This window comes from Melospiza georgiana, chromosome 3 (assembly GCF_028018845.1).
Source record: "Melospiza georgiana isolate bMelGeo1 chromosome 3, bMelGeo1.pri, whole genome shotgun sequence".
Classification (NCBI taxonomy): Eukaryota; Metazoa; Chordata; class Aves; order Passeriformes; family Passerellidae; genus Melospiza; species Melospiza georgiana.
Window position 1 is genome coordinate 72,476,579 of NC_080432.1, and position 27,712 is coordinate 72,504,290.

The following is a 27,712-nucleotide window of genomic DNA, read 5'->3' on the forward strand; positions in this document are numbered from 1 at the left end:
ACAAAAACAAAACCAGAAAATCTTGATCCCTTATAGTCTTAAACATTTTTATTTTGAGGCACTACAAAGGAGATCACCATTTCAGACACAAGGCACCTGTCTTGGTTTGGCTGCTTCTATTTATTTTTTTTTTCCAGTTAAGTTTGCTTTTGTTGTCGTGTTTTGTCCTACTTTGTTTTATGTTGTGGGTTGCTAGGACCTGGATAAGACCCAGGACGACTTACTGAAACACCAGGCTAGCATTAGTGAGCTCAAGCGCAATTTCATGGAATCCACTCCCGAGCCACGCCCCAATGAGTGGGAAAAGCGGCGTATCACACCTCTGTCCCTACAGACACAAGGGGTATGTCACTGCCCACACCTGTCTGCATGCCTTCCCATACAACCCTCCGTGTCATACAGCAAATGCAGTTTGTCCTTCAGGTTAACACTTTATTTGTCTGATGTAATATTTGTTTATACTAAGTATACATTAACATTTGTACCATTATTATTAGACCTGACTTTAAAGAGTGGGTGGAATTTTATTCTTCTACATGAACAACTGAATTAGAAGAAAACAGTAGTGATGGCAGCATTTCCCTGTATGTTAAAGATATTTTAAAATTCACGCTGATTTACACAGATTGATAGAAATAATTTTTCAGTGCCAGTAGAACTTTTCCTTCCTTTTCTGTATCTTTATCTCTTCATAGACAGCTTGTGCATAAATACACACTCAGTCTGTTTTTTGTTTCAGAAGGACTTGATGTGGTCAGTTAATTTACAGTGTTGACTTCAGGACACATTTAATGTAGTTGTTAAAATTTACCTATCTTAGTCTTGAAAAGTCTGTAAAATGAATTTATCTACTTCTCTCTACCTCTCCTTTCTGACTGAACTTTGAAACAGCAGTGTGGAATAGAGTTTTCTTAAAATATTGCCCTCAATGCCTGTAGCAAGAAACCTAGCCAAAATTCTTATGCTGTTGTCAAACTTATAGTTTTGTTGGGTTATTGACTGTTTCTTTCATACAGTAGATGAGTACATCGGTCTTTCAAAGAAATCAATTTGTTGTGCTGTTGTCCTTGTCTATCACCATGGTTCCCACCTTTCCTTCCTTAAATGTATTGTTGTCCTATCCCCTTAAATTCTTCAGCTTTCTTTTAGTCCACAGAAAGGTGAGCTTTCAATTAAGCAGGCCTGATGCTACAAAATTATTTTTGATAATATGACATTATTTCAGTAAGATCTATAAGCTATCTGAACTGTGAGTATGTGCATACAGAGAACAACAACAACTAACTATGCATCACTTCTTTAGTTTGTTTATTTGTGGTTACTGACAAGAAATTCCTCAAATTTCTGAGTAGTACCTTAATATTTCTACCTATAGTGGTATATGCACAGGTACAAATGTTGGTCATAGATTGAAACAGGCATTCATATAAAAGTGTTTAAGTTAATTTTTATTATATGGTTGTGTGTATTTTCTGTGTTGATTTCTTTCTCTTGAAGTTGAGGCCCCTGCAAGTTACTTTATATGTGGTGGTTTGGTTGGTTTTTTTTTGCTCATCTAGTATGTTCTGTCACTTCCAGATGATTTGATTTTACGTTTATGTATAGTGTATGTCTGTCTCGTTGCTTGTTGATTTACACTGGCTTTATAAAATGAAAATCAAATAGAAAAAAGGAGACCACATTTTCCAAGTGAAAACACTGCCTGGGAAGGAAAAACAATGGATTACAATGCCATGGACTGCTGGAGCAAAACCTGAGGAAACTGATAAGGTGGCTGCCCTGAAACCTGCTGCTTTTTTTGCTGTATCTGTTGTGGGCTAGCTTGGTGGCTTGGGCACTTCTTTCTTTTTCTTTTTTTTTTTTTTTCCCCTTGAAGGAAATAATTTTTTCAAGCAAGTACTGAAAGGAGAATGTTGAGTTGTAAACCAGGATCTCTCTGTATATGTGCATAGATACACATATATATGAATGCCAGCAATGTTTTACTTAAACATCAGACTAACCATGAAGTTCTGAATGGCCACTGAAAAAGAAACCTAGTGTTTCATTACTGTTCAGTACTGGAAAATTGCTGTATTTGATGTGTCTAGGATGACAGCAAAACATGTATTTTCTTTCTATACGGAAATAATTGCTTCCAGTTATTTGACACTTCACACAAGAACTTTTGCTTTGTATGTTCACTATGTAATGATTATTCAAATCAGTAATGCTGTGTAAGCAGCTTCATTTCAAAAGCAACCTGTTCTGAAAATGTCTGCACTTCTGTACCTCTCTTTTCATTAAGGAAAAGAGGAAGGCTTTGTCCCTGATAACATCTATGCAATGAAAAGCTCTCTAACCAGTGGGACTAGTAGCAGTGTGATAGTGATAATGAGCAATTGTGATGTTACTTTTTTACATCACTTTTGGTCTATTAGGTTAATGTGAAGCTGGCATATATTTCACTAACATGCATAAATATGACATTTCGGGAACTGTGTTTCCATCCTGAATTATTTGTTGATGGATGCCTGTTAATCCTTGCCTGTCCTTTAGGATAGCTGAATAATAGATTAGAATTATGCAGGGATACCACTGCTAATGTTCTTTTTCTTCTTTTGCTTCAGCGAAAATGCTTACAAATAATTGTCTGTGTCCTAGAAATGTTATTTTGGGTACATCTCATTTGTGTGACTATACTTCTAGATCCACCACACTCCTGCAAGTGCACAGCATCTGTGACTTAATTAAACAAAAACTGACACATTGATATGTATCGCAAATAGAAGAAATATTTCTATTTTATGGATACCCAGAATATTTGTTTTCTTTAATCCATCCCCCACAGCTTGTAAACAGTATTTCATGTTGGACTGTATGACTGTTTACAAGAAGAATTTGCCAGGAATTTAAACACAGGCTGATACAAAACTGATGAATTCTATCTATAAATTTAATCCTTTTTATTAAATGCTCCAGGGAAGAGGGGTTACATTATCAAACAAATTGTGTGACTCGGATTTTCATTTTAAAAGACTGGAAGACCCAAAAAGTTGAAGGTGGGAAAATGCTAAAAGATGGATGGTGATATGGTGATATGTGCCTGTCTTTAATTTTATATATATAGATATATATAAGGGGGAGCAGGGATAGAGAGACATGCACACATACCACTTACCACACAAAGATTTTGGTTTTCCTCTGCGGGTTTTTTGGGTTTTTTTTTTGTTTTGTTTTTTTACTGCTTTGAGCGATCAGAAAACAAGGTACCAGAGTGCAATGAAAAGAAGATCATGAACATTTTTGCTTTTTGATGTAATTTGTTAATAGACGAATGTTTCTTGGGTGGAGTAATCTAGGGAAAGAAAGTAGGAATAACAAATACACCCCCCTGTTGGATATTCAATGTTGCATGGAGGCAGATTAAAAAACTTGCATTCCTGTTAACTCTTCTTAGTCACCATTGAAATAAACTTTGAATTTTAGTGTAGGAAATTTTAAAACCGAGTTAGGGGTTCTTTTTCTTTTCCCTTCTCTGTTCTTCTGCATGCCATCCGCGTTGTGGTGTCCGTAGAGTAGCACGGTGTAACCTCTGTCAGTTCACACTGCCCATCCATCACTGCTGGCACGGGCAGTGCCCAGGCTGTGTGCATGGCACCTTTCCTCTGGCACCTGCTTCTGGCATGGTTCTCCGCAGTGCCCTTCAGGAAGGCTGAAATGTATCTCATGAAATGTTGTCAACGTGTCTGTTATGTCCGTGTTATGCATTTGTACGTTGTTGGTTTTTTTTTATTTTAACCACTTCTAACTTCTTACCAGAGCTTGTGGAATGAAATCTGGAATGAAGAATTGTAGCTTTTTTAGAGTCATGTACCCACGTGAACTTTCAAAGTCTGCTTAACCATACAGATTTCTAGCCCTACAGAAAATAGACCAGATTATGAACATATGCTTTAAAGCAATGTGCCACCTATATATGTTTGAAAAATACAAGTTTTCCCACGGAAATGGGAATGGCTTTTTCAAAACAGATTTTTAATCAACATGAATTCGCTTAGCATATTTAAGTATTTTTTGTTAAAAAAAACATATATATAATTTGTTATAAATAAGTAAGAAATATTTTAACATTTCAGCGCTGTGGGTATGCATTCTAATGAATTATGTCTGACAGCCCTGGAGCTCTGATCTAGTTGGGCTTTAGAAGGTGTCAGAAATGGATTTTAAAAGAGAAAAAAAATCCCAGTAGTAAATACGGAGTTACCAGCTAAGTAAACTGCGCTGTGTGGGGAGTCCGTGTAAGTGTCGGTGTGTAAGTGTCGATGTGCTCCGTTCGCACGGTGTGTTGTGCGCGCTGGAGGTGCAGCCCCAGCTGTGCTGTGTCCCCGCTGTCCGTGCCCCTGCTCCTGCTGTCACGTCTCTCTCTTGCAAAACCTCTCCTCTGTAGGTGGCTGCCGCTCCGTCCGCCGCTGTCTAATTCTGTCCTTTCCCTTCTCTGACCCGTCTAGAGCCTGGAAGAGGAGATAACCTCCATTTTGTTTAGTAAGGAGCGCTTCGGCGCCGGCACCAGCGGGCCCTTCGCCGCCGCCAGCCCGGGGCCAGCAGAGGGCGCTGCGGGGGAGCAGACGGGCGCCGCCGCGCCGGGGCCCCAGGTGCTGCTCGGGCGCGGGCCGGGGCCCGCCGGGGACGGGACGGATCCCGCCGGGACAGGGACAGGCACAGGGACAGACACAGGTCCGGGCTGCTCCCGTCCGTCCCGGCTGCCCTAGAGCGGCGTGCCTGCCTCAGAGCGTAACTCTGCACCTGCAGCGCGCCACAAGCAGGGAGGAATCAGTGCTGGGCTAAGCTTACGCTCCGTAGGTGCTGCGCTAGGTAAACAGCCGTAAAAGCTAGGATTAAGTCACAGATGGTGTGTTGGTTTTTGTATTCCTTTCATTTGGGCTCTTAATTTTGCTGCAGACTGTTCGCTAAATGTATGTTCGATTAAAAAAACCTGACACCCTAATGCATCATTTACTGCGGGCTTTCAGATAGCTGTCATTATTTTGTTATGGAAGAAATACTAGTAAAGCTGCTCTAATATCGTCCTTTTGGCTCCAAACTGAATTCTTATAGGACCTTCTTTTGTAATCATGTCTTGCTATTCTGACAACATACTACCCTAAGCAGTCTTCCTCTCATTATCTATTAAGTTGCATAAAGTAATAGACCAAAGATAACTAATAAAACCTTGCAGTAGTGCCCTTTTACTGTTTTTTAAATTATGGCAAACTGGTAGTAGAGCATTATTTTTTCTGTTTACTTTTGTTTAATATTATTTATTCTTAATTCCTGATTTAACTGAGAGAAATAACTGCCTCGGTAGCATCACTGGCTACTACATTCATGCTTTTTATTTTCAGGCTTTCATAATTCAATTCTTACACCAATAATAATTTCCATAGTTCTTACCTACTTTTGATTGAATATTTAGATGAAGTGTAAGGCACCTAGCATCTCGCGGTGAATATGTAGCATGTCTCTAGTATCATGTGTACGCATTCTTAAAAGCTTGCTTGGAGGTTGTTGCACTGTTGAAAAGGGTTATGCATTGATTTTTGTCCTCTGATTGCTTTTTGTTTCACAGAGACATGCTTCCAGAGCAGAAGGGCCTTGTACTGGAGTCAGCGATGCTGATAAGGTTCTGCAGATTTTTTCCATGACTAAATTTGGCTCTAACTCTTCCAATCCATCTTCATTCTTTCCTTCTTTCTTTTTTCAGTTAACCATCACAATCATCTTTTGTCTTCCATATGACATGAACCAGCTATTGGCTAATTTTATTTTCATCATTTTAATTTATTCATATACTCTTCTTTTGTTTATCCTCATCCATGTTTTTTGTGCAGAGTTCACATGAGACTCTGGACATAGTGGAGGAGAAGAAGCAGGCAGAGTTTGGGATAGAAGAAACACTAGTCGTAGACGAAACCAACAAAGGGAAAATGCAAGTTGCCACTGATGCTGGGGAGACATGTAAGGTGGAGCACGTGTCAAAAAAGGACTCTTCGTCATTGCCATCAGATAGTAGCAGCAGCAGCAGTAGTAGTGAGAGTGAGGATGAAGAGGTGGGAGAATACCATCCACATCATAGGGCAATTGAGGAAGTCATCAGGGAAGAACAGGAAGAAGAGGAAGACATGAAAAGGAAAGAACACGAAGAAAATATGCAGCATGTGGAAGCCATACCAGAAGGCAGTAAAGTAAATGTACCAGTTGAGCACACACAAGTTACAGCTGAAGATTTGGTCCAGGACAATACAGTTACTGTAGCTACAGAAGAGAAGAATTTGTCAGAGCAAATTAAGCAAGATGTAGGTGAAGAAAAAGAGGAGGAACAGCTGAAACTCAATGGAGATGTGTCTCATGTTGACATTGATGTTGCACCACAATTAATTTGTTGTTCTGAGGTAAATGGTAGAACAGTATAACAACTAGATTAAGCAGAGATATTTCTTGGGGTGAAAATATGCCTGCCTTTCTTCTTCTCCTATTCCTCCACGTCTTCTGGCATCCAACAAGATTCAGATCATTTGGAAGGGGAAACCATTGATGAGCAGTGAAATTCTGTCTCCCTCAGTTATGGTTTCTGACTTTTTGCTAGAACTGAGTGAAAATCACCAGTAAAGGCAAACCTTCCGAAGACTGAGATCTCTTTTTTTATCTCCTCCATATTTTATATGCACATATGTAATGTGTATTTATTATTTACATGTTTCCAGTGTTTTAAGTCTTGTCTTGTCTATTTGTCAACTGTTTTTGACAAGTCCATGACATATAATTGTGATTGGAAAACTATTGCAAATTGAAATTAGAAGGCACCTGTCAGAAATTTTTGTTTCTTTTTTCCACGTACTCACTGACTACTTTTCCTGCCTTTTTTCCCCTCCTTCAACAAAGCAGTATGGATTTGTAGGTTAGAATATGTATGGCTAGAAATTGCAGAGAGTGAGAGCACTGCACTGTTAAGTGGTGAGGCTCGTATCACAGTGTTTCTCTGAAGTCTTCTAGTGCAGTAGATATTTAGGAAGCATGCTTGAGTTCCTGTCACAACCAGTTGTTTTAAGTCAAACAAGGTTGAAGAGTTCCTTACTGGGCAAGTGATAAAGAAGCAGAAAGGGAAAAAATGAAAGTCAGGCATGTATGTCTTTATAAATTTATCATGATCTTCTGCTGAGTTTTTCACCAGTTCGGTGAGTTTTTTTGTAGTTCTCTACCTGCTTGTTCTTGTAATGGTGGCAAATTTTTTTTCTTCACTTTTTAAATTGAAACAACTCACATTCTTTCTTTTGTTGTCTTTTGCATACATAGCTGTTCTGATTAATGATGTGAAAGAATTAGTTTATCAGACTTTTAAAATTTACAAGTTCCCACACTTCCTAAAAGCGTAGATAGTTTGGAGAACGGGGAAGAAGGGCTGCTGTGTGTGCAAGCACAAAAGGGTGTTTGGGTTTTTTCCTGGGATTTTGCCCTATGTGTATTCAAAATCAATATAAGACAGAAGCTGATGCATCTGAAAAATATCAAAAGGCTTTAGTTCTTAAATCTAATGAAAATCTGCTCCAATAAGATAAGTAATGAGTTCACTAGCTTACAGACCCCAGGTTAATTGCTTTGTTTGTGATATTGCAGAGAACACCACTAGTTCAAATTGTTGAAGTAGCTTTTTAGAATCTTTGTCAAAAGAAGTCATTGACTTAGAGAAAAATTTAGACTGCTTAAAATCCAGTTTGCAAAAGCTTTTCTTTTCCAGTAGTACATATTAAAAAGTTAAACTTTTATGGAATTTCTAGTCCTGATTTGCAGACTGAGTGATAGGTATTTTCCCAGATTAGTTCCAATACAAAGCTTATCTGTATGATGTAGCTGTCAATTTCTTTATGCAAACTAAGATTTTTATTTTTTCCTTAGTGATGCTTTTACACATTTTTAGTACGCGTGTTGCAGCTTTGTTTTAGCAATTGCTCTTTGGTATTTACTGTTGGCTGAAACACTGAACTTTGACAAGGTTATTAGAAGATTAGATTTTCCTAGAATGTTATGGATATCCTAGAAGGCTGATGTATTAATCTTCATTTCATTTTGCTTATTTATTGCATGCTTTTGTATGGGAAGTCAGTCAAATATTTATCTTACTGTTATGCTTTTCTTGAGCTTTTGGTTGTGTTTTCTTGGTCCACTTTATAAATCTTCTTCTGTCTTTTGAATTGATTGTTTATTTCTTGCATCACAGCCTCCAGTAGTGAAAACAGAGATGGTAACCATTTCAGATGCCACGCAGAGAACTGAAATCTCCACTAAAGAAATTCCAATTGTTCAAACAGAAACTAAAACTATCACATATGAATCTTCACAGGTATGGTGATGGGTTCGTTTGCAGTCTTCTTTTTATTACAGTTATGTAGATCAACATAGATAATGTCCAAAAATGCTTTTCAAAAAGCATATAGTTTTTTCCTAGCAGATAAGATTATACTTTGGCTATGAATTAGATAAGTGCGGTGTTACAAAATCATATTACTTAAGAAGTTTCAATTTTCTTTTGCTATATAAAGACTTAGTTGCTGACTACAAAAATATCACTCACTTTAATCCAGTTTTGGAAGCTTATTAAAATATCTCATTTCTCTTAAGGAAAGGAACACATCACTGTGAACATGAACATGAATTCTCCAAAGGAATGGGCCATAATAATGGCCTTACCTGACTCTGCAAACTTGGCTGGGTTCTGTTTAGATTTCAGTTCTAGCTGAATAAAAGAATGTGTTTAGTGGGAAAACTGGCCTTTTTTCCTGTGAAAACAAAGTTTTTTAAATGCCAATATACAAAGATACATTTTTTTTTGATAGCTTGATGGAAATGCTGCTGGTGATGCTGGTGTGCTGGTGAGTGCACAGACAATTACATCAGAGTCCATTTCTACTACCACAACTACACACATCACGAAGGTAAATTATATTTCATGTCTTAATTAAAAAAAAAGACACCGGACCCTCAAAATACAATTTTGCATGAAGTTTCTTGTATATCTGCTAATTAACGAAGGAGAACTAACTTGAAATGGAAGAGATTCATTCCAGGCATGTGTGAGAATTAAATCTTTCTGTACAGGTTTTGAAGACAGAAGTCCTAATCAATAAGCAGGAATAGCTGGGAATAGGACATGTAGAGGGGGGAAAAATATGATTAGTGGTTTTTCAGTAGTTTATATAGGCCTTATTTCTGTATTGGACAAATGCGTATGTAACAAAATTTTTACAGGTTCAGCCCTGTCCTCACCCGCTGATATCCTGCAGAATCTTTGCTAATGTAACCAACTTGTCTGAGGTCCACAGGAGACCTGTTAATGACACCATGATGAACTGAAACAGTGTTTCCCAGACTCCGTGTTCATCATCCTTGTGCTTCTAGGTTTAGGGTATTCTTAAAAACAGATTGTTCTGTCAGATAACTTTGCAAGCCTGTTTGGATGCTGAATTATTTCCTCTGCATTCCATGCTTGAAAAGGAAAGCAAAACAGTCTTAACAGGACATCCCATCTCTTTCATGAAAACATGAAACCTGGAATGTTTGGTGCCAGAGTGTTAGAACTACCAAAGCATGATGATGATTGTTGTTATTACTAATTTATGTAAATACTTGTCAAATTTTAGGCATGCCTAAATAACACAGTTTTCAACTCCTATTTGAACTCTTAGCATATTTACTAAGAAAATTATAGAAAGCATTATTTAGGGTAAAGAAAAATGGAAGAGGGAAACAAAGTGTGAATTCAGGATTCTCTCCCCCCCTCCAAGATACAGAAGTTTTACAACATGACAGAATTGAATAATAATTCACTGCTCACTGGATATATTTTCTAAAGATTTAAATGTTCTGAAGATTGAAAGTCATATGCACAAAATGATAGTGGAAGAATAATGTTGGAAAGTGAATCACATGAAATAAAGTAAGCTCAGAATTAAAAAGACATATGTTAAAAATACATTTGTTATAAAGACTAGTCAAAAGATCCTTTTCAGACTCCTGCTCCTTTTGGGAATCATTAAGGCATTACCATTTTAGGAAAAAAAATCTTTTTTCAGTGAATTGAATCACAGTTTTGACTGGAAGTGTACATTTTCTTGTCAAGTTCAGATGTCAAATAGTCTTGCTTCTTGGAAGGAGCAATTAAAGAAAATGGTTTCAGTCTTGTCTTCTACTGAAAAATTACTGGAATTACCATGATACAGCAGATCCTTATGTTTTTTGAATTAATGATAAACGGTCAGTAACAAGATTGTTTGAATTTTCTAAGCTGACTTTTTATTTTATATTGCAGACTGTTCATTACTGATAAAGGGACCTTCCAAAATAGTTTTACTATTCTAATGGTGTTCCTAACAGAGTCATCTTGGCTCTTCCCTGGTCAGTGTAGTTTATTCTTTTCTCATAGTCAGGCTGACTTAAAAGGCAAATAATGTTATTTCTGTGAGAATGTTTTTATAAGCTGAGGTGTTTAAATCATATAATCACTTCTTCACAATAAGAAGTGAAGAATAAAACTCAGCAGTGTGAAATATGTTGAAAATATCTGATGAAGGTCCTTGAATAACAGAACTGAAAACCAGATTATCTTGTATTTAATGGTATAGGATTATGACTATGGGAAGGCTCATGATAGATGGGTTGAAATAAAAGACTCTTGAAATTTCCATGTTGCCAGATTTATATGGCAGAAGAAGCTGGAATTACAATTTGCCACACATGGGCTCTAGTAACAGGAGTAATTCTCTATTGCTTGATTTTTATCAGGTTTGCAATTACTAGAAGGTAACCAACTGCATAGCTAAAAAAGGAGAGGATGATTTAGCACTGAACACATTTACTACTAATTGCAACTCAGACACAGAAATCTATTTGCTTCAATGGAACAAAAGGCTGTGCTTTGTGAAAATACAGAATAATTACAGGGGTGTTTTTCTGTTTGTTTGTTTGTTTTTATATTTTTCCAACATCTGTAGATGGTAAAAGGTGGCGTATCAGAAACAAGAATTGAGAAGCGCATTGTCATTACTGGAGATGCAGATATTGACCATGATGAGGTGAGTATGCAAACTTAACACTTCAAATGTGGGTTTTATAGTCTGGTGAGATCTAGATGATGTTTCAGAAATCTGAAGTAAGAGAAAGGTAGAAAAATTGAATAGAACTATAGAGAAAGACCCTGAGACTGTTAATTGTGGCATAATTATTAAATAGTTTGTTTTGCTATTAAGAAACCTTTAAAATATATGTGAAAGAAAAACAGCATTTGTAAATTTGCATCATAGATCATGTGAATGGGTTTTTGCTATTTTTAGAGGGATTACTTTTTTTGGAAAAGACCCAGTTTATTTAGTGCAGCTTTTGTACCGGGAGAAAAAACATTACTGAAATAATCTTATTTTGATACACTGATCTGGGTAGAGGGGAGTATCTAATGCATTGCTTCAGCAACATCTGAATGCAGCACTCATTTTGATTGAAAGCTTTGAAATACATTAGAACATTAACTGTTTGAATTTAAATACTAGGTTTTCGCCAATATTTGTAGAATTATGTGTAACAAAAGTAATTGTTGATCTGCTGTAATTGTCTGTACCTTTTATCTCCATCAGTACTAAAGCAGTATTTTACAATATATTAGTAACTAAGGTTAAGATCACCTTCTACGTGCCAAATTAATAAGGCTGAATTTGAGCACTACACAGGAAAATAATTGAGAAAAGTCAATTATCTAGTCTTTGTAGTGATGATTACACAGGGTTTTTTAATCTAAGAAACTATAGTAACAGAGGCAATCAACAGTCATTGGTTAATGCAAATGGAAAAGCCTACCTTGCAGTGAAAATATTTCTAACTTCGTGAAGGCTTCTCAAATCAGCATAACAGTTTAACTTTTGAATTGTAATATAGTGAGAATTTTCAAGGAATTAATTTTCATATTTTTATTTGTGTACAGGAAGTGTATTTTGGCAAGTTGAATCTCTTCTTGAAACTCATAATTAAATGACAGGGCTTGTTAGCATCAAGTGTGAATGGATCTCGTTTGCCTTGACACCCATTCAGTGCACTTCAAATGACTGGAAAGGTCACAAAACGGCTGTAATATACCAGACAATTCTCAAAGCCCTTCTTTAATTTGTGATAAGTGAATAATGAAGTAAAGAATGAAATTATGAAAAAAGGAAGTACAAAATTCAGTTTTAATCACTGAAGTTTAAAACAGCAGTGAGCAGCTTTTAAGAGATTTAAGAAATAGCTACCACTTTTCTTAAGTGAATATGAAGCTTCTTAAATGCCCAAACGAAGTGCTGGATGTTTTTTATTTTGTCTATTAGTTCCCTATATTACTATAATAGTTTCCAACAGGAAAACAATATTTCAGTGTCAAGTTTTAGAATATGAATGTTTTTATTGTTATTTACCAGATAGAGTCTTAGGATTTTTTAATTTTTTATAGTTTGATTGCTAATGAACAGCAAACATCAGTATTGTACCAACACACATTATGTCTCCTGTACATATTCCCTTAGTAGGATTTCAAATTCAGTGTCACATAATACTTAGGGTGCCTAATGCTCGTGTTTTCAGTCTCTCTTCAGAATTAGTTGTATCTTCTCTCACTTAATACGTGTAGCTAGCTCAGGAAATAATAGTCACTTTTCTAAATTATGATAAACCTTTTTGTTGCATTATATTTTTCTTGCTCCTTCTAGTATTTTGGGGGGGGGGGGGTTTAGTTGCATTTGGTACTAAGGTGAACAGGTAAACTGTTGCTTCTGAGTACCTTCCCGTGTCTTCTGGTTTTTTTCTTGTGTTAGGTTCCATCAGTAATACAGCTCACTGAAGTAAGATGTGGGCAAGATAGAGAAAGTCCCAGGTGCTGTTTCACCTGTGATGATTCAGAGTGTGCTCTTATGTGGTTGAATATGATGCAGAATGAAATATTACATTTCTGTTGGAAGGGACTTATGATGGTCATCTGATCCAACTGGGTATATTGGTGCATCTCTTAAGTGATAAAATTTATTAAAGTGGGGAGGGATTATAAGCAACTGAATGATATTTGCATTTACACTTCCCTGAATTAGGCTAGAGAAATTTCTCTTAAACTAGTACAAGGAGAAGAGTTGGATTCTTGTGCTGAGAAATTTGTTATGATCTTATTCCAGAGTTTCAGTACCATGCTTAGTGTACACTCCAAAGTATCTTTCTGTTTTGTTCAGGAAACTGAAGGGCACTCTTGTTTTTCTGTACTATCTTAAACTCTTGTTAAGGAGTATTTTATAAATCCTTTGCAGAAATTCAAAAAGTTCTGGGATATAGAAATACTCTCTTTTTACCTAAGATGAGCTAGAAAATTACCTTAAAACTTTATGGTTATTTGGTTACTTGTCACTTCCTGGAAATCTTGGTAAATTTTTAATATGATGGGGTGTTTTTTTCTTTATTTTGGATTTTCTGTTTTGGGAATTGGTTTGGTTTGGGGGTTGGTTTCTTTACCTTTGATCTCAAGTTCAGGGATTTACAGTTCTGAAAAATTACAACCAAATTTTTCGAGGTACTCTCCCATTCTCTGGCCCCACGTGCATGTAATCTTGGTGTTGTTAAGTTCCATGTTTCAAATACCTCTGCAGGCCCTGGCACAGGCAATCAAAGAAGCCAAAGAACAGCACCCTGACATGTCTGTGACGAGAGTGGTGGTGCACAAAGAAACTGAGCTTGCTGAGGAAGATGAAGACTAAAATCAAAAATGCTCTTGAGCAAATACTTCAGGTAAGCTTATGTAGATAATTAACACATGTTATGTGGCATCAGTTTGCTGTTGCAGTCATGTCTTTGCAGCTGAAAAATATGGGACATCTTTAAGTTAGGGATTCCCAGAAGGGTGAGTTGAAACAGGTGCTAATAGAAGACTATTAGTATAAGAATTTTTATCTTAGGTCTAATATGACATTAATTTCAGTTGCAAATGTTCCTAAAGACATCTCCCAGTTTTGTCACAGTACTCCCACAGCATTTTCTGCGATGTCTGGTCAGGGTGTTATAGTTTGTATTGAAGTGGGTTTGAGCTATTTCTGCAGAATATGAAGGATGTGTCACACTTTTCTGTTTACCTGCACAATTATAGTTCTTGCCTAACATCTTGCTTGTTTAGTGGGAAGACAGTGTAGTTTTCAGTAGTGAAAGGACACACTTGAACGTTTCAGTTTAGTCAGCTAATCCTTAATCCTAAACGCACTGAAATTTTTGGCCTTTTATCATTTTCCCAGGCAAGAAGGTAAATGTATTGGAAGCTCAAGTTTTAAAGCCTTTTATCAGTTGAAAAAGCTGTTGGAAGTCATGTTAGTTTGTTAGGCTCTCCTTTCTAGGTTGAGAGAAAAAAAAGGAAAAAACCACTCAGTATTCTCCTTCATGTTCTCAGGTTCTCCTTCATGTATTCAATAGAAAGAACAGGATGAACACTGAATAAATCTGCTCTTGTGCTCATTATAGACTAAAGTCTTAAAGCTCTGTAACCATTTGAGGGTGTAAAGCTTCAGGTTTCCTGTGCTTGTGACGCTGTTGGTATGAAAGTCGAGCTTGAGATTTTTTTCAAAATGGATGGTTTTGTTAATGGTAAATTCAGATTCAAGAAAAAGGTTTTGTTAATTGATAAATGGGTATATCAGTGGGAGAGATTTATAAAGAAATATAAAAACCAGTGGTTTAAACCTTCATTAGGAGACCTCTGATTTTTTACTGACCAGCCTCTGTATCTGGCTAGAAGAGCAGCAGTGTTATTGGAACATCTTAAGGAAAATTGTCTTAGTACATCTTTGAGCTTTTAATATGCACTTTGATCAATGTTGATGTAGGGGCAGACAAGGTAGAAGAAATACATTTTATATGTTATAAAGAAATGAGAGTAGTCATGATTCTTATCCCCCCCAGTTTAGTATTTTATACAATGGTGGTTGTGGCCCATGGACAAGAGACTTCTATGTCCTGTGCAGGCAGGTGTTCCTTTAATATTGAACAAAATTCTTTACCCAAGGAGAGTAGCCTTTATAAATTTCAACGTGCAGCTGTAGCAGACTTGAGCACAGCCATGAAGTGCCAGGAATATATGAAAAATGAGATGCTGACTTGATTCCAAATTTGGTGTAAGCTGCTAGAGGGGAGAGTGTTTTTCACATAATCCTGATAATCTGTCGTGTTAAAAAGATCAAATTTATTGCTGTTCCTGAATTGCCTAAAAGCTGAAGATATAACTGTTGAGTATCACTTCTGGGATCCAGAAGAGAAAAGATTCAAGTATCAGTTGAGAGGATATGAAGTGCATCTATTGAATGCTGTTCCATGGAGCATGACTGTTGTCAAGGAATTGGACTCTTCCTGAGCTGTCTGATTACAGATGTGTATTTTCAGCTGAAAGACATAAAGCTTTAGTTTATTTAATGTACCTACAAGTGTTTCTTTTCTTAACAAGAGGGTAGTAGTGAGCGTGCCTGTGTGTGGATGAGGAAGGGGAGAGCTAATACCCATTGCCAGATGTTGACAGGGATATATGGTCAGTTAAGAGACTGCCCGTGGTGGGGGAGTGTTGGGGCAAGAGCTTTTCACATCTGCTTGCAGAACTCTTGGGTCTCATCACTGTACACATAACCCTCCTGAGTGTTTGTCCTGAGCTCCTGCTGTGTGCAGGAGAGAGCAGCAATGTTGAGTGCCATGGAGAATATGGGGATGAGAGTAGGATTGCCTGCCCTCTGCCTGAAGACAGGAAGTTTATCCAGCTTCTCTGTCAAAATGGTTCCAATTCCCTTCCTGACCTCGTACAGATTGTGCTAGAACTGCAATGTTTGTTTTGGTCATGTGTGTTCAGACACTATTTTCTGGCTAGTTTTTCCTCTGTGCTTCTCAGCATGTGAATTTACATAACTTTTCAGGATGTAAAACGTAGTAGAACTGAGTTTGGGCTGCCTCCAGAAAATTTCTTCACATTTGGTCAGATTATTCTGTGTTTGAAAAAGAAATTAATATTTTTTTCATAAATGTACAAACCAGGAGAAAACATGGGTCATGTTCTGAAGTGCTAGATGAGCACACACCTGGATATTCATGTGGTAGCATTAATACTTTTTAAAATTGTTTTCACATTAGATAATGCTAGAAACGAAAAATAGCACTGGAGGTGGGGTTGCTTGTGAGGGAGAGCTGGGGAAAAGCACCAAAAATAAGAAACACTGCACAAATGTCTGTTTTTTCATTGTACCTTTATTTCAGCATTCAGTTGGGTTTGTTTCATGCCTTTGTTGCTTAGTGACACTGAAAATGGGTATAACATGTATGCTCCAGTTTGGGTTTAAAAGCACAGGGGAGGACAGGGAACTGTACTGAACTGTGAGATAGGGGGGGTTGATGAGTCCCCACATCACATAAATGTTCTAGAAGGCTTGGAAAAATGCTCATCAGTTTTGTGAGAGCTGTTTGCAGTAAGGAGAATGCCTGTGCTTTGGGTGATTTCATTGGTCCCTTGGATCACAGCAACATTAAACATGCACACTCAAACCACCCCTTGCATATTTTCAGCACTTCCATCACAGGATCTAAGGTAGAAAGATACACTGAGACAGCAGAACAGATGGTTTGGATTTGCAGGGTTTTACTAGTCTGTGTGCTACCATCACATTTTGCATTCATTATTAATCAGTGTGAATTTAAAGGTCTTGCAAGCAGGGATTGCCTCTTCTCTTACATGTGTGTAGAATGTGCCAGGTTCTTCATGCTACCTTAATCTTCAATCAGTGTTCAACACAATATATCCCATAGAAGTCATTACATCTTTTGAGAGGGGACTGGATCATGGGAGGAAAAAATTGTTTTGGCAGGTTTGCACCACGTTTCTACATTAGTGACCAGCTGCAAAGTTGATTCTGTTCCTTCATCAAATATTTAACTACTTTGTAAAAATTTTATTCGGGGAAAAAAGCATTCAAAGAATTCCTTCCATTGTCTGAAGGGCTTTTTTTTTTGCATTTTTGAAAAACATCGACCTTGTGGAATGGTTGTTTGCAAAGGACTGGAGTGTGTCAGTTGTTCTTGTCTGCGTTTGTCAATTGCTTTACAGGTTCCTGGTCTTCAATGCTTGTGAGAGAATAAAAGAGGACATTTCTCCATGCTACTTTTGTGTCAGACCTGGAGACTTGTTTGACTGATGTCTTTCAGTTAAACTTTAAGGGGAAAATTTAGTCATCTAAACAAAAGAAAGCCCCCTGAAGTGCCTTGACTATCTGTCAAGAGCCTTTTGCTTTCCTGTGCTAAGGCAATGGAGTCATGCAATGAATTTTGCATAGTTGTTTCTGAGGCAGCGAAAGCTCTGATGACTACAGCAGAATTCTTGGTGCAGACTTGTTTTCTCTAATAGAAGTAAAATATACTGCATTCTGATTCTGAAGAATTGCTGAATTGAACAAGTACCTTCCTTTTTTATGTTCTAGGTTGTGGATTAAAATTTTCAGTAAACTGTCAAGGGGTTGCAATTAAAATAACATGAGAATTTTGGGAAGATGACTACTTTGAAAAAGTGTAGTACTGTATGCCTAATGACTGAAGGGGATTTTGGTCAATGCAACATTTTTTTAAATTAAATAACGTTCCCTTCTTGTAAAAAAAACCCAAAGAACCCTGCATTGAGAAAGTTACTTTCTGATTCTGATGTGACACTGACATACTATCTGTTAGAACTGCTTATGTAACCTTCTATATCATTTTTTCTTCCAGAAATATAAATGTCACTGACCACGAAGAACTGTAGTCATTCCAAGTCATCATGACTCCACTGAATCCACCAGGCCTAGCAACAATGACCAGATGTTCACGACTTAAATGCCAATACCAAACTCCTTTTAACATCTTTGGTCTATATTCCCTTACAGTCTTTCTTGTTTATTTTTATAACCACTTCTTAACAATCTTAGAGTTTTGGTTTTTTTTAATGAAGTTCTAGAGGATATGATCTTCTTTTGCACAAATACTTGTATTTTTGAAACTGATTCTTAATTATATGAAAGTGAACAAAAGAAGTCTGGAAATCATTGTTCACTGGAGTAGGTGATAATTGTGCAGGAAGGAGGATCTTTACTAATTTAGATATAGTTTTTTCAGATATTTCAAGTGAAATCTCTTACTGGAGTAATTTACAGAATTTTTTTCAGATTATTCAGGTAAATATATGATATCACATAATGAAGTTTTTTATAAAAATAAAACATTTGCTAAAATTTGAAAAAATATATTTCTTTGGATAAATTTTATACTGGTATCTCTGTAACTCTTTCTTTTCCAAGGTTCTCCTCTCTGTGGAGCAGAGATGGTGTGGCAGTCTGTAGAGGAGAAGGAGTTGCAGACAGATTTCTTCTGACTGAGCACTGTGTTCTTTTTGCACTTTGGTGCCAATGCTCAACTTTTTGCAGACTTTTTGCTGTCTGCAGCATTCCAGATAAGGAAAGAAGGAAGAACAAAATATCTTTCTCTTTTTCCAACAAGAGATGATCTAGGCAGCTTAAAACCGTAGTGCTTTTTTTTTCTTACCGTGTCCCAATTTCAGTACTTCCATTGTTTGGATACATGTGTAGAATGCTCGCTTGCTATTAAACCTCACTGTGTCTCCATGTTAGAACTGACATTTCTGTTACAGAGAAGGTATATGTTTCACATGCTTTCCTCTAATGGTTAATGCAGGTTTTTAGGCTACTGAATAAAAGATGTAAGATGAACTCCACTCATGAAGTAGTACGAGAGTACCATCAGTTGAGACTGCCATGGCAAAAACCTGTTAATTATATTGGGGTTTATTTTTAATTTGTTCTTGCTGGGGGGTTGTTTGTTTGGGGTTTTTTTTGCTGTTGACTCTGTGTATAGTTAAAATGCCAAATTAGATTTATAGTAGCTTAAAGTTGTATTAAGTGATATTTTGCTTTCTGTAATTCTGTTATAAAATAAAGTTGTTTATTCTCTGTATGGCTTTTGGCACTCAGACATAAGCTTGGAGGATATTTGAAGTGAGCAGATTACTTCTGAGAACTGCAATTTTAGAGGTCACAGAGCCTTAAAAACAGGGATTAGTGCAAGTGGTCTGCAGGGCTGCCAGAAGGGTGGCACAATTGCCTGGTTCTTAAGTACCAGTGTTTTTTAAACATTTTCCAATAAACTCCTGATTTCTGTAGTTAAAAGAAGAACCTTCAGCTGCCTTAACAGAGGAGATTTGAACATCACACTGGAAGTTGAAATGCCCCCCAGTCCACAAGTGGTTCTACTGAGTTCATTGGGATAGGATCTACTGTGGTTTTCAGATAACAAAACAAATCATAAAACTTCTGACTACATTCTCCTTCACTCCTGAGCAGTGTATTTTTGGTGCTATTCTCAGTTTAGACGGCTGCCATCTGTCAGCACGCTTGTGTGACAGAAGTTCTCGTTGGCTTTGGCTCTGCGTCGTTTGGGTAACGTATGACAACAGTAACAGAGATGTTAATTTCTGTTCATGTATAGTCATTCTCAACTGCATCCACATTACCTGGGGAATTAGCAGGTAGCAGTCTTGCCTGCTTTTCTTCAAAACCAGAGATATTCTGCTTTTCAAAAAGGGGAAGAGAGCCCCATCCAGCTTGATAACACAGACACAATGCTGCATGGGTAGGTAGGTTGTCAAAGAAGTGGCAAGTTTGGGATATGTAAATGTAGGTCAAAATGGACACACATGCATTTAGAAGGATGTCTCAGTGGATTTTTCCTACAAAAGTTTAAGAAAAAGCTATATAAAAATCTTTAAGGTATTTTTGATATGGTGTAGTATTAGTTGCAGATCTCGTTTGGTGGGTGGACAGCACGTTGCTTGAATTCATTGATTTTGGATTGGTCTCATTAGTTAGATCAATATTGGTTTAATTGCACTTGTATTTAATTCTTAAAGCTGCAAATATTATATTCTTGAAACAATATTATTTTCACTGAGATATGTCTTTCTTCAAATACTAAATGAACCTTTTGTCAGTGAAAAATTAATAGTATTTTCAGGTCAGCATAGCTTGTGCATAGCTATCACTTGCATTGATTAAATATGTACTAATTAAACAGCCATTGTCATACAGGAAAACCTAAGCCCTAAGTGTGATCAGTCATAAAAATAGTCAAGGTTTACAGATTCAAGTTTTATGTAATTATTCAAATTATCTGGAATATTGTGCAATTCTCAAATCTCATGGTTACCTTTTTATATATAATATACCTACAGCAAAAACTACAGCATGCAAAAAAAGAAATAGTTCTCAAGGCACTTCACAAACCAGCTTTATAATACATGAGCAATTTCAAATACAATTACAGCAATTAATTCTGCTTAAATACTTTGAAAAGTGAGTCATGTGGGTCTTACAAAAGACTTAATACATCTTCATTTTTAAAAATGATAACCTCAGGGTTCATAATAAATGTTGGACTCATTCTACAGATTATTTCTCAGATAAAGATTTTGTAAATGGCAGGTATGCAACTCCAATGAAAAACTTTAAACAAAAGGTTTATTGCTCAAAGCAATAAGGAACTATAGTACAAGTGTTTCTTGAAGTATTCTTCTGTTTGACAGTCCAGCTGAATAGCAACTTTTAATTGGGCCACAGAAGACATCAAACAGATGGAATAAAATATTGACTACACCTCTGGAAAATTTGAAACTTTTGATTTTCAGGCTGCTCAGTTGTTTGGGGCTTTCATACTGCACTTGAAAAAATATAGAGCAGTAATATTAATACAAATTACGAGCATTGGAAATGCTGTGATAATTCCTGTAGTGTTAAAATATTCTGTTTGGTTTGAGGCAAATTCTACCAGAGTTTTTGAAGGTAAGTCTATAGGAATGTCTGCTGGGCCAGGCTAAGTGACTAGCTCTCCCAGATCTCTGAGGCTACTGGTATTTGCCTTGGGGTGTGTGTAACTATGATTGCTACATTAGAAAGTAGCTCTTTCCCAAATATTCTTCCAGCCTCGAGCGATTTTCGAATACTTGCTGATGTATCAGTCTTTATCAGTATTTCTCTGCCTCTGGATTTTTAGCTAATTGCTTTTAAAAAATTTCCTCTGGCAGGCATTTTAACCCTTCTGTGTGTCTTAAGGAAAAAAAGAACCAAAAGCACTTTTTGTGTCTTTTTAACCTGCCCCTGCTCTAGCATCCTTGGGCAGCATCACTGCAGACTTTGGAACAGACACCTATCAACCACTTTCTTCAGTCATTCCCCAGCCAAAAGTGCTTTCTCATTCTTTGTACTTTATCATCTCTCTCAGTACCTTTCCAGCTTAAATGTTGAGACCTGAAATTCTGTTCTGGGAAGTGAAAGGGGAGCAGTCACAGGCAGGAAGGTTTTAAACATGCTTCCTGGTTGTAGGTGGAGTAGAGTCTAACTTCACATTATTGCTAGAGACAGAAAGAGAGAGGACTCTTCAGTGACAGCAGTAATTGACGATAAGTTATTTCCTTGCAATTACTCTCCATATATGTTTAGAGAGTGCTTGTACAGTTTATATAGACAAAGATGTTGTTCTGTGGTGTTATTTAAATACGTATTTTCCCTTTTTGACGGAGTTGTATGGTGTGTTTTATGCTGGTAGCATGAAAACATATTTCTTGACACTTTTCAGTAAGGGAACTGAAAACAACAAGGCCTGAGAATTTTCAGTGCGTGTTGCTAAGTCGTGAATGTCAGATCCTCCTACATGTTAGCAGTTACAGCCCAATAAGCAGTTCTGTCAAAGGCACAGAGTCTATGTACAGTATTGTCTTTGGTATCCATACCACTATTTTACAATGAAGTGCTGTTCAAGAGTGTTACCACTTCTTGACATTTCAAATCTCCCCATTCTCAGGCACACTGTGGAATTAACAAAATCAATTTTTATTCTGTATTTTTTACATGTGGTCCTGGCCAATCTTTTCTTGGGCAGTGAGAGAGGGAGTGTTTGGGATTCTGTCTGTTAGAATTCTTTTAGCATCTGATCAATATCCCAGATCACTGCTTTAAGAAGGCAGTGTTCTTCTTAAATATAGAAAGTAAATTCTTTGCAGCAGCTGTCTCAACTTCCTTGCAAAAGATTCTTTCCATTTCCAAATAATTGCCTCTTCACCTGTGCGATGTGTTCTGTGTTATTTGCACAGATATAAACCAGTGTGATGAATTATCTTTTTTAATTTGGGTAGTATTTAAATGGGGGAGAGTGTGTAAGGGTGCTTGCTGTTTAAATTCCTTTTTTCCCCACAGACTTTGATAAATTACAGTGTTTTTTTTAAACCTGTGGTCATGGTCCTATTAAGTATTTCTGTAAAATTATTCCAAGAAGTTCTTAAAAGTCTATGAGAACCGAAACTGTGCAAACCACACATAATCTCAGAAAAGGCATTATCCACTCTCACAGGATGAGTAATGATAAATAGCTTTTTTGAAAGGTAATTGCAGACAGCAATCATTAGAAGACAGAGACAGTAAACACTGAGGACAGTAATGACAGTCACTTCTCATTTCTTGCCAGTTTGGGTTTCAACTTGAGAGTCAGAATCAGAGAAGCTAACAGCCAGTAGTACTTGCAAACTGTTTGAGTTGCTTTGTTGTGGGCCATCAGCCACAGGCAATCTGAGATGCCCTTAAAACTGTGCATCTACAGCTACAGGGCAGCAGGAAGGAAGATTTTTTTTTTAAAAAAATGCATGTGAATTTACACACAAAAAACATAATTCCATGCTTCTGCAGTTTATTTGCAAAAGTCATCCATTTGATTTGTCCTTAAAGGAGAGTAATAGCTGTTTTACAGAATACTAACTAAATCTTTCCATGGTTTCAAAATCCAGCATTTTTGATCAGCAGAGAGAAATCCTTTTGTTTCCCGCTACTGTTACATTTTGCTTCCAAATTCTGTGGAAAGAACACTTTACAAACCCCACAGTCTTTCCTGAAGCGTACAAGCTAATAAATGTCACTTCCCCTTCAAAACCCTTTTCAATTTCCCAGATGTCGGTGCTTGATATCAGCTTGTTACTTATGCATCTCGATTTCATAAGGCTGCCTGCCTTGGATGTGCCAGCTCAGCTCTCTCAGGAGCTCGTTATGTCCTTTCTCCTTGGTAGGCCAGGGAGGGGCTGGTGAGCAGGGCTCTGTCCCTGCCCCCAAATCCTGGGTCACACAAGGGACCCAAGGCAGTTCATTGCAGGAGGCCTCTGGTCTCTGCTGGGCTGCTCAGAGCTGCTTGCAAGAACTCTGGATGGCAGCAGCTGTTTCATTAGGATGGCACAGCACTGGCTTCTCCTCTCCAGTTTTGTTTTCATGTATGGTATTTATTTACAGCTGGTTATTGTTAAGCCTGCAGGGCTGAGTACTGGGTTTAAGCTTGCTTCCTGAGACGTGAAGCTCTCTTAAATGTCCTTGAGTTCTTGTATCTGTTCTCTTTTTCTCTGGATCTCCTGGGTTTCTTCCACTGGCCACGGTGATTCGTGAAGGCATTCCTAGAATCTTGTGCCATGGCAATTTCCTCCTCAACTGAAAAATAATCCAAACAACACAAAAATTCCATAAGAATATGCTGATTTCTTATGGTGAGTTTTTATAAAGAAAAAGAGCTGGCCTATATTAATAAGAACTAATCTTGCTAAGGTGAAGGTGTCTAAATTGTACACTGTTATTAGTTGGTCCATGATCCTAGATGAAAATCATCTGAGTGTGTCTGGGGCTGTTACTATGCCCAGTGAAGCACTAGCAGGAACTATTGACATCAGCAGAAATGCTCTGTTTTCATTTGCCTCCACAGCTTTCAATCAGAATAAAACCCTTAAACAACAGCAAAGAGCATAGTTAGTTTACACTAGGAATTCATGTTCTGCTTTACACAACTGTGCTGTGAGAGCCTTGATCTGGCCTGATGCTCCTGATGCTGCCTGTGGTACAGACAGAGCAGAAAAATGCTTGCTGCCCACATAACTGGACATCTTCAGAACATGACCATGCTGTTGGAGGTTTGGAGATTATTTGAAGAAGGATGGAGAAACAAAAAAAAATAAAATAAAAAAAATTAAAATTAAAATTAAAATAAAAAATTAAAGAAAATAAAATTAAAAATTAAAAAGTAAAATACTTGTCATTGCTAATTTTGCAGAAGAAATGTGGGCTGTTTTTGTTAGATGATTTGGTTTTATTTATAAGGTATTTATATACTGATATATTTATGCAGAGCTTCTCTCTCGCTGCACAGAGAAAAATTAAATGCTTATTTAACAATGAAGCAAGGCAGCCTTGATTTTAGTAATAAAAATTTCTCTCCTTTTTTCTTTTTTTTCTTTTTATTTTTTTTTCAATAGAAGAGATCTAGGAAAATGGACAGCTGAAACCTGCAGAATTTCTGTTGTTTTGTAGGATAGATAGCATTTGAAGGAGTCTGTTCTCAGGCTTATCTATTTCTCTCACCTGATGGTCTTAAGCTAAAGCTGGCTCCACTTGCTTGTACAGGGAGAGCTGCTCAGGATGTTTTGTGTAAGTTGGCTGAAGGCCAAAACAGTAGGTTGGTTCTGACAGCTCAAGAAAAAGAAGATCTTGGAGACAGAGCTGGGAATGCAATGCCTGAAGTATTACACGGACAGGAATTCATCTCACATCCTCTTGAGAATCCCAGCCAGAACACCTGTGATCTGCAAACCAAAGTGTCTCCTTTCCTGAGGCATTGAAAAGCCTGATGATTCCCTTCAAGCATCCTTCTTGGTTTTGAAAGAGAGAAGCACAGCAGCAATATTCCTTTGGCAAATTAGTCTGCCAACTACCTCATTCACCTCTCTCTTACACCCTTGATTACTAATCTCAGAAAATTTACAAAACCATTGCTTGCTTAAACTCATTACAAATCCAAGGCTAAATTTTCTGTGCTGTAAGAGAAGCAGAATTTAACATCTGGTGCTGTAGATTATTTACAGACCTTTAAATAATCTACAGAAAGTGTATCTAAGGAGGATATGAGTGCTGTGAAAAAAGGCAGGACAGTCTGTTTCAGCAGTTGATCATGCATCACGAATGCAAATGTCTGTGGGTTTTTTTCAGATGGGATCATCTGGCTTAATGAAAGTATTGTCTGAGCCCCAGCAAAATACCTGAAGTGATGGGATCAGTAGCCCACCTGCTTTTCCTGGCTTGCTTCATCCTAGCTGGAATAGAAAAGTGAGAGCATCACCAGGTAACAGGGAGTTCAGTAGCCGCTCAGCATTATTTCATAATAACTAATGTCTGACTTTATATGAGCACAGAGCTCATATAATTTACTGAAAGGGAAAATATTTTATCTGCTTTTATCTGAAGTCAAATGTAATAATGTCACTACCTTTCATTTCAACCACTTTCAAGTAAGAAAACTAATCTCCTGCTGCTTAGCCTTCCTGTTTCCTCACAGATACTGAATTGCACAATGTTTTGGCATTGCACTGTTTATTGTTGTTGTTTTATTAGCGTGTGAAAAACCACCAGCACCTTGCTCTAAGAATAATCTATAACCCAAGGCAGGGCTGGGTTAGGCATGTCGAGCAGGCTTCCCTTGCAGATTAATTCAGCATCTGAAAGCACATCTTGAACAGGAAATGTTCAAGTTTTAGCCGCCTGAAGGTAGCTTGAGGTCTGTGCTCGTATGCAAACACCTTTCCTCTGTTAAAGCCTGCCTGGAGACTTGCACAAAACAGGAAGTTTGTTTATTTTACATTTCTGGCTGTACATGACCTTTCTTATATTAAGGGGCCAAATTTTCATGATGGAGTAAAATCTGAGTGCACAAATAACAGTGTTTGTCTTGTGAGATTTCTAAGTGTGATTTCTGTCCTGGCCTTGCACTGGTGGGTAAATCCTTCTCCTGCTGGGCTGGTGCACGCCAGGCCAGCCCGGTGAGAGGCCTCAGGAGATCTGCAGAGCCCTGTGGACAGGACTGGCCTGTCTGCCCCAGCCTGCTCTGCCAGAGCTGAAGCCTGCAGTGGGAGAAGCATTGTGAAACATTGTCCCAGGCAGGGTTCTCACCAAGCTGCATCAAGAAGCATCTACAGTTTACAGAGAAAATCTGGGCTGTCCTCTTAGCTCTCCTGACACTCCATATGGATAAAACGATCAAAAGACAGAGAATCTGAGGAACAAGATTAGGCCCGTGTCAGCAAGAGTGCTTTCAAAGAGCTGCAGGAAAGAATGGTTGAGGCCTCGGGTTTGAATGTGCCCCAAGGCTGGCTTTGGCAGCTGGAACCCTAAAGCAAGAGCATGTGTGGATCTGCTGCTGCAGCTGGGACCCGAATCTGGAGGGCATGAAGATCATCCCATCGAGACTGGATGGTCTGAGGTACAGGATGCTCCTGTCTAAAAGAAACTCCCTACACTTGGGCCCAGTGAGCGGCCTTAATTCTCAGTACACAGATGTGTTACAATCACTGCACATTTGCATGGGGATCGGGGTTTGGTTTTGTTTTACTCAGAAGATGGATCTTCGAAGTGAGTTTAAGCTGATTTAAAAATAGAAAAGGCAACATGGCAAATGTCCTCTTAGGTACAAAGTAAGAGCAAATACATACTTTTGAAAGAACACAGACACGTACTGAAAGCCCAATTACTTATAGGGTGTAACTGCTGCTACCTGTCTCACTGAAGACTTGCACAGTGTAAGCACAGAAGAAAATGATCTGTACTTTAACTGCCTTTTTTGTTGTTCTGGTTGCCCCTTCTATAGTGTAAAACAGTAAAATATCCTATAGTATAGTATATAAAACTATGGCATTTTAAATGAGGGTCAATTCAAGTTGTAAACAAATACTTTGTGTTTTTCAAACACAAAATGGTCTAAAATACAGTACAACTTTATAAAATTGTTTCTGATCATAGTTGTCTTCAGTTTAGTTAATGGTACAAGCCTAAGTTGCCTGTTGAATGAGAAGGTTTCTCTCCCTCCCAGTCTTTGTCCCCAAGTCCTGACTCACCTTCTCTTAGTTTGATCCTGAAGTAGACAATTAGCAGCAGCAGGAGCAAAGTCACGGGCATAAAGATCCCAGCAAAGAGAACAGGACCAGGCAGCTCCCTCACAAACACTGACAGTATGTAACCCACACTCATTTTCCTCTCTGGAAACCGTGCCAAGCCAGATCCTTAAGGTTTCCAAGTCTAGACCTTATTTATTCTGCTTTCTTCCTTTTTCTCCTGATGGACATTCTGCCCTTTGCTCAGGCCACTATCTCTTTTTGGACTTTGGTTTGTTTGTCTAGGTCTGTGATCCCACAAGTACTGGAGTTCACTCACAAAGTTACTCAACAACAAAGTTTCAAAGTGTGTGCTGAAGTAATGCAGGGCTTTGAAACCTTTGGATGTTGGGCTGGGCAGGGCTCAATATGTGAGGCTGCTCCTGCCTTTGGAGCAGTGTGGGTTCTGTCATCTGCTAACACTGTACAGGCCATTCTGAATAATAAGCACCTTCTTCTTAGATATATTATTAATTTTACAGTAGATCTCAAATTCTCACTCAGGGTGAGGACCCTGTTGTACATTCCACACCGGCACATGTGGTCTCAGCTCTGAAGAGTTTTCAGACCAAACCACTGAGGCAAGAAGCTGTGGTGATGTGGTGCCAACAGCATTCTTTCCGAAGA

General features: G+C 37.8%; 2 protein-coding genes across 15 annotated transcripts in view; one reads left to right on the plus strand and one right to left on the minus strand.

The window, feature by feature from the left end:
• The window catches only part of EPB41L2 (erythrocyte membrane protein band 4.1 like 2), a 107,248-nt gene extending 88,201 nt beyond the window's left edge, over positions 1–19,047 (plus strand). For 4 of the 14 annotated variants that reach the window (XM_058021413.1, XM_058021421.1, XM_058021414.1 and 1 more), the window contains 8 exons: positions 197–343; positions 4,491–4,634; positions 5,609–5,662; positions 8,255–8,377; positions 8,871–8,969; positions 11,025–11,105; positions 13,683–13,821; positions 17,809–19,047. In XM_058021413.1, the coding sequence (XP_057877396.1) occupies positions 197–343; positions 4,491–4,634; positions 5,609–5,662; positions 8,255–8,377; positions 8,871–8,969; positions 11,025–11,105; positions 13,683–13,790 (756 nt within the window). In that variant the 3' untranslated portion in view covers positions 13,791–13,821; positions 17,809–19,047. Of the gene's footprint in view, positions 1–196; positions 344–1,665; positions 1,771–4,490; positions 4,635–5,608; positions 5,663–5,870; positions 6,432–8,254; positions 8,378–8,870; positions 8,970–11,024; positions 11,106–13,682; positions 13,822–17,808 lie in introns of those variants that run through there. The other 10 variants (XM_058021415.1, XM_058021423.1, XM_058021418.1 and 7 more) reach the window with 8 other exon arrangements.
• Positions 19,048–22,807: 3,760 nt separating this feature from the next.
• Positions 22,808–27,264, minus strand: SMLR1 (small leucine rich protein 1). Its single transcript, XM_058021092.1, has 2 exons — positions 27,050–27,264; positions 22,808–23,606 (listed from the first exon to the last, which is right to left on the minus strand). The coding sequence occupies exons 1-2, from the start codon at positions 27,180–27,182 to the stop codon at positions 23,452–23,454; spliced, it is 288 nt and encodes a 95-aa protein (XP_057877075.1). The 5' UTR covers positions 27,183–27,264; the 3' UTR covers positions 22,808–23,451.
• Between the last annotated feature and the right edge of the window lie 448 nt (positions 27,265–27,712).